The 6,000-nt window shown below is 49.1% G+C and overlaps 1 protein-coding gene across 1 annotated transcript in view; it reads left to right on the forward strand.

Moving 5' to 3' along the window:
* NARF (nuclear prelamin A recognition factor) overlaps positions 1-4,138 on the forward strand; it is a 42,091-nt gene extending 37,953 nt beyond the window's left edge. The window contains exon 12 of the mRNA XM_074389087.1: positions 3,937-4,138. Coding sequence (XP_074245188.1) covers positions 3,937-4,012 — 76 coding nt within the window. The 3' untranslated portion in view covers positions 4,013-4,138. The remainder of the gene's footprint in view (positions 1-3,936) is intronic.
* The last annotated feature ends 1,862 nt before the right edge of the window (positions 4,139-6,000 follow it).

Consider the following 6,000-nt stretch of genomic DNA (forward strand, 5'->3'; position numbering starts at 1 on the left):
GGAAAAAGGCTTTAATCCTAGAATTCTATACCCAGCCAAACTGGCATTTGATTTTGGGGGCAAAACAAAGGTATTTCTTGATATTGAAGAATTTAGACATTATGTTTTGCATATGCCCAGTTTGAGAGAATTACTGGAGAATATACTTTAGCAGTCTAGGGTGGCTACAACACCATATGCTCTCCTCCTCACCACACATCCAAAAATCAGCAAGTAAAACTGGAAAATACACTTATACCCAGAAGGATGCACAGTTAACAGCATACTTAGGGATGAGGAGCAAAGAATATTACATATTACTTAGATGTTAATAAAGTTAAAGGATATGTTAAAAAAAACAGGCTCGTCTGAAGGGAGTTGTTTCAATTAATTGTTCAGTCAGTTACAGATAGAATTTCTTGTTCTACTTCCCACCTTACTACTGCAGTTGACTGGCTGGTCTTTTTGGAATTTATATTGTCCTAGCTTGTCTAAAAGTCAACTTATATTACCAGGGGAGGGGCACACCTATCAATATAATCTGTCAATGTAGCAGAAAACAGAAGGGACCAGTCAAGAAAAGCACTGGGGAGGAGATGGTAAGGTTAGCTGAAATAGAAAAAACCACTTGAGCCCAGGAGTTTGAAGCCATCCTGGGCAATGTGAAACCATCTACAAAAAGAGGAAGAAAAAAGGAGATTTCACAAATCCGTATTACTTGTCATTATGTGAATCTTCATAGTAAATCTTTTTTCCTTTGGAAAAAAAAAAAAAACAAAAAACTTTAAAATACTTTTGGCCAGCCGGGCGCGGTGGCTCAAGCCTGTAATCCCAGCACTTTGGGAGGCCGAGGCGGGTGGATCACGAGGTCAAGAGATCGAGACCATCCTGGTCAACATGGTGAAACCCCGTCTCTACTAAAAATACAAAAATTAGCTGGGCATGGTGGCGCGTGCCTGTAATCCCAGCTACTCAGGAGGCTGAGGCAGGAGAATTGCCTGAACCCAGGAGGCGGAGGTTGCGGTGAGCCGAGATCGCGCCATTGCACTCCAGTCTGGGTAACAAGAGCGAAACTCCGTCTCAAAAAAAAAAAAAAAATACTTTTGGCCAGGACTGGTGGCTCATGCCTGTAATCCCAGCACTTTGGGAGGCCCAGGCAGGTGGATTGCCTGAGCCAAGGAGTTCAAGACCAGCCTGGGCAACACAGCAAAACCCTGTCTCTACTAAAATTCAGAAAGTTAGCTGGGCATGGTGGCCTGTGCCTGTAGTCCCACCTACTCAGGAGGCTGAGGCAGGAGAATTGCTGGAACCTGGGTGGGGGAGGTTACAGTGAGCAGAGATCGCACCACTGCACTCCAGCCTGGGCGACAGAGCAAGACTGTCTCAAAAAATAAGTAAAATAACAATACATCACACATACCAACTTGTGAGTGTGTGAAGGGGTTCTGTCCCGAGAATACACATCTCTTCAGCTACTTTTGCTATGTTACTAGCAATTTCAGTGTTATTTCTCCTGTAACTTCCAGAATTGGTCAGGACAACTGCATGTGTTTCAGATGTGCCAAGTCTTGACGTGACCCACACGCCAGGGCTCACGGTTGGTGCTGCCACGGGCATGTGCCTTGCCAGCACGGGCATTCCAAGAAATGGCTTATTCCAGCGAAATGTCTGCTGCAGTAGCAGGGCCAGCTCCATAGACTGCCCTCCAGGAGAGAGCTCCCATCCTGACCAGCATTCAAGGGCAGGTTCTCTGCTCACAGTATGGGGGTCTGATGTTGGGAGGATGGTCCAGACTGGGTGTTGGCAAGTATTTCAAAGCTTGATCTTCCCGAGCCTTGTGGGCTCCTGTTGCCTGGGACTGGGGGACAGTTAGCCCTGTGGGCCAACTTCTGGCCAGGTGGGCACCTGACGTCTGGCCATAGCATAGCTGGGTGGAAGGGGCTGCAGAGCCAGCACACGCCCCATGCCTTCTCCAGTGCTGCCCCGGGAGGCAGGATGGACACTCCCCTACCTGGGGCCCCAAGGCCTGTGACTGGGCCTCAGATCTTCCTGGACAGGCTCTTTGGCCGGTGAACTCCAACTCCCGGGCTCCAGGGATCATCCCACCTCAGCCTCCGGAGTAGCTGGGACTACAGGCATGAGTTACCATGCCCATCCAAAAACAAAAAACTTTTTTTTTTTTTGAGGTGGAGTCTCTGTTGCGCAGGCTGGAGTGCAGTGGCAGGATCTCGGCTCACTGCAACCTCCCCCTCCTGGGTTCAAGTGATTCTCCTGCCTCAGCCTCCCAAGCAGCTGGGATTACAGGTGTGCGCCATCACGCCCAGCTAATTTTTGTATTTGTAGTAGAGATGAGGTTTTACCATGTTAGCCAGGCTGGTCTCGAATGCCTGACCTCAAGTGATCAGCCCACGTCAGTCTCCCAAAGTGCTAGGATTATAGGCATAAGACACCACACCTGTCCAAAAAATTTTTTTCCCAAAATTATGACTGTGGAGGTGTGAGATCACTTGTAGCAGGACCAAGAGGTGTAGGCTTGATCATGCAATCTCATCAATAGCCACTGGAGACCTGGGTCCCCGGTCCTGCCTCCCCCCGACTCCACCTCCACTCCCAGCATGGGGCAAACACCTTAACTCTCACGTCTCCAGCTTCTCTCCCAGTTCCCCCTAGTCTGGACACTCATGTTCTCTGATTCTGTAGACAGCAGTGACTGAAACACCATTGCTGTGATCACGGCTAGTCAACCCATGAAAAGACGTGCAGCCTGGGCACAGTGGCTCACGCCTACCATCCCAGGACTTCAGGAGGCTGAGGCTGGCAGACCACTTCAGGCCAGGAGTTTGAGACCAGACTGGGCAACATGGCAAAACCCCATCTGTACAAAAAATACAAAAATTAGCTGAGTGTGGTGGTGCACTCCTGTAGTCCCAGCCATTTTGGAGGCTGAGGTGGGAGGATTGCTTGAGCCTGGGAGGTTGAGGCTGCAGTAAGCTGAGATCAACACCACTGCACTCCAGCCTGGCGACAGAGTGAGACCCCCTTTCTCCAAAAAAAAAAAAAGAAAAAAGAAAAGAAAAGATACCCAGCATCATTAGTCATCACAGAAATGCAAGTTAACACTGCTGTGAGATGCCACCACGTACCCACTGGAGTCACTGCCTGTGACAGAAGAAAAGGGTGGTCATGCCACGGGCTAGGCAGAGCAAGCGGGACCCTGCTGCATGGCTGGCGGGGTAGAGAATGGGGCAGTCACTTTGGAAAGTTTTGGCAGGTTCTTTTTATGTCTTTTTTTTTTTTTTTTTGAAACGGAGTCTTGCTCTATTTCCTTGGCTGGAGAGCAGTGGCGTGATTTCTGCTCACTGTAACCTCTGCCTACCGGGTTCAGGCAATTCTCTTGCCTCAGCCTCCCCAGTAGCTGGGATTACAGGTGCATGCCACCATGCCCAGCTAATTTTTGTATTTTTAGTGGAGACAGGGTTTCACCATATTGGCCAGGCTGGTCTTGAACTCCTGACCTCGTGATCCACCCACCTCGGCCTCGCAAAGTGCTGGGATTACAGGCGTGAGCCACCGTGCCTGGCCGGTTTGGCAGTTTCTTAACATTTGTCCAAGGAGCACTGGTGGTTTTGGTGAAGAACAGGGTTGGGAGTGAAGACCTGGGCACTGGGTGGGCGCGTTGCTGCTGGAGTGTCATCGTTTCTGGGCATCTCGGGACTGAGCTGGGAAACCTGTGTGTGCACTTGGCCCGTGTGCACAGGCATGTCTAGAAGGGTTGGTTTTTTTTTTTTTTTAGAGGCAGGATCTCATTTTGTCATGCAGGCCAGGGTGCAGTGGTGTGATCTCGGCTCCCTCAAACTCCTGGGCTCAAGTGATCCTGCCTCAGCCTCCCAAGTAGCTGAGACTACGGGCCCATGCCACCATGCCCAGCTAATTTAAAAACAAATTTTGCTTTGTCAGCCAGGCTGGTCTCAAACCCCGGGTTGAAGGGATCCTCCCGCCTCGGCCTCTCAAGGTGCTGGGACTCCAGGCGTGAGCACCGTGCCGGCCTCTTCTCGTTGTTTTTACTTCCGGCGTGAAGCAGTGTCTTCTGAGGTTATAGCTGTCAACAAATACGGGCTTGAAATGAATTTAAACTGAATAAAGTTTTGTTTAAAGCTTATTTTGGATGATTATGTTTCTATTAGCGAGGTCCCCAGACGTGTTAATTATTGGGTTGAATGCTGTTTACATTTTTACAACTCTGATTTTTACCATGGGAATTCTCTCCACGCCTCTTTTTCCTCCGTAGGTGAGAAGCAGCTGCCGGCTCTTCCTCCGTCGCTGACTGTGAGCAGGACCGCCCATTTTCCCACCTGTGCCCCACCCTGGGTCCACCAGCCTCTGGGACACAGAGGGGCTTTCTGTTTTTTTTTTTTTTAAATCTCTCTCTCTCTCTCTTTTTTTTTTTGGCAACCAGATCAGTGCCATTTTTTTTTTTTTTTTTTTTTTTTTTTTTTTTTTTTTTTTTTTTTTTGAGATGGAGTCCTGCTCTGTCACCCAGGCTGGAGTGCAGTGGCTTAATCTCGTGCAGCCTCCACCTCCCAGGTTCAAGTGATTCTCTTGCCTCAGGCTCCTGAGTAGCTGCGACTGCAGGTGTGCGCCACCATGCCCGATTAATTTTTGTTTTTTTAATTTTTTTTTTTTTGAGATGGAGTTTTATACTCTTGTGGCCCAGGCTGGAGTGCAGTGGCGTGATCTCGGCTCACCGCAACCTCCACCTCCTGGGTTCAAGCGATTCTTCTGCCTCAGCCTCCCGAGTAGCTGTGATTACAGGCATGGACCACCATGGCCGGCTAATTTTTGTATTTTTAGTAGAGACGGGTTTTCACCATGTTGACCAGGCTCAATCTCTTGACCTCGTGATTTGCCCGCCTCGGCCTCCCAAAGTGCTGGGATTACAGGCTTGAGCCACCGCGCCCGCTGCGAGTCTCCTATGTTTTAACTTTCAGGAGCTTGATAGTTGTAGCTTTTACTTATAGCTCTGTGATCCACCTCAATTTTATTTTATTTTAATTTATATTTATTTCTTTTTCTTTTTTTTTTTTTAATTTATAGAGACGGGCTTTCACTATCTTGGCCAGGCTGGTTTTGAACTTCTGACTTCATCATCCACCTGTCTTGGCCCCCCAAAGTGCTGGGATTATAAGCATGAGCCACTGTGCCTGGCCCTATTTTATTCTTTTTTTAGATGGAGTGTCACTCTGTTGCCCAGGCTGGAGTGCAATGGCTCGGTCTTGGCTCACTGCAACCTCCACCTCCCAGGTTCAAGCGGTTCTCCTGCCTCAGCCTCCTGAGTAGCTGGGATTACAGGTGCCCACCACCACACCCGGCTAATTTGAGACGGGGTTTCACTTTGTTGGCCAGGCTGATCTCAAACTCCTGACCTCTCGTGCTCTGCCTGCCTCGGCCTCCCAAAGTGCTGGGATTGATTCCAGGCGGGAGCCACCACGCTCAGCCTTGCTTTTATTTTTATGTACGGCATGAGGCAGGGATTGGAGCTTTTGTTGTTGCTGTTATGATGATCACTGAAGCAGGCCCAGTCTTCCCATAGAACTGATATTCACAGTGTTGTGCTGTGTTGTGTGTGTTGTGTTGTGTTTTGGCTAAGCACAGACATTGACCCTCCTGGGCTTGAAGCTTAAGAAACTTCCTATCTGAGTTCTTTTCTTAGGAATCCAACCCTCAGGCCTCCCAGATGGTATTGGAGAGCTAAAACTTTCCAGAACCCTAAATTCGACCCCCCCAGCTGCCTGGTGACCACCTCTTCTTCCTTACCTCTCCCTACTTCCCGATTTCCCACATGTAGTTACATTCCGTCCCTGCTATCTAAACCCCTAACCTCAGTGGGTGGGGGAAATGGATTTCAGCTTGTCTCCTGCTGCCCTGCTGACATCACTTGCAGTAAAGCCTTCTTCCCTGGCAATACTTGTCTCAGTAATTGACTTTCCGTGCGGTGAGCAATACCTAGGCTGAACCCCTGGC

This window comes from Saimiri boliviensis, chromosome 17 (genome assembly GCF_048565385.1).
Source record: "Saimiri boliviensis isolate mSaiBol1 chromosome 17, mSaiBol1.pri, whole genome shotgun sequence".
NCBI lineage: Eukaryota > Metazoa > Chordata > Mammalia > Primates > Cebidae > Saimiri > Saimiri boliviensis.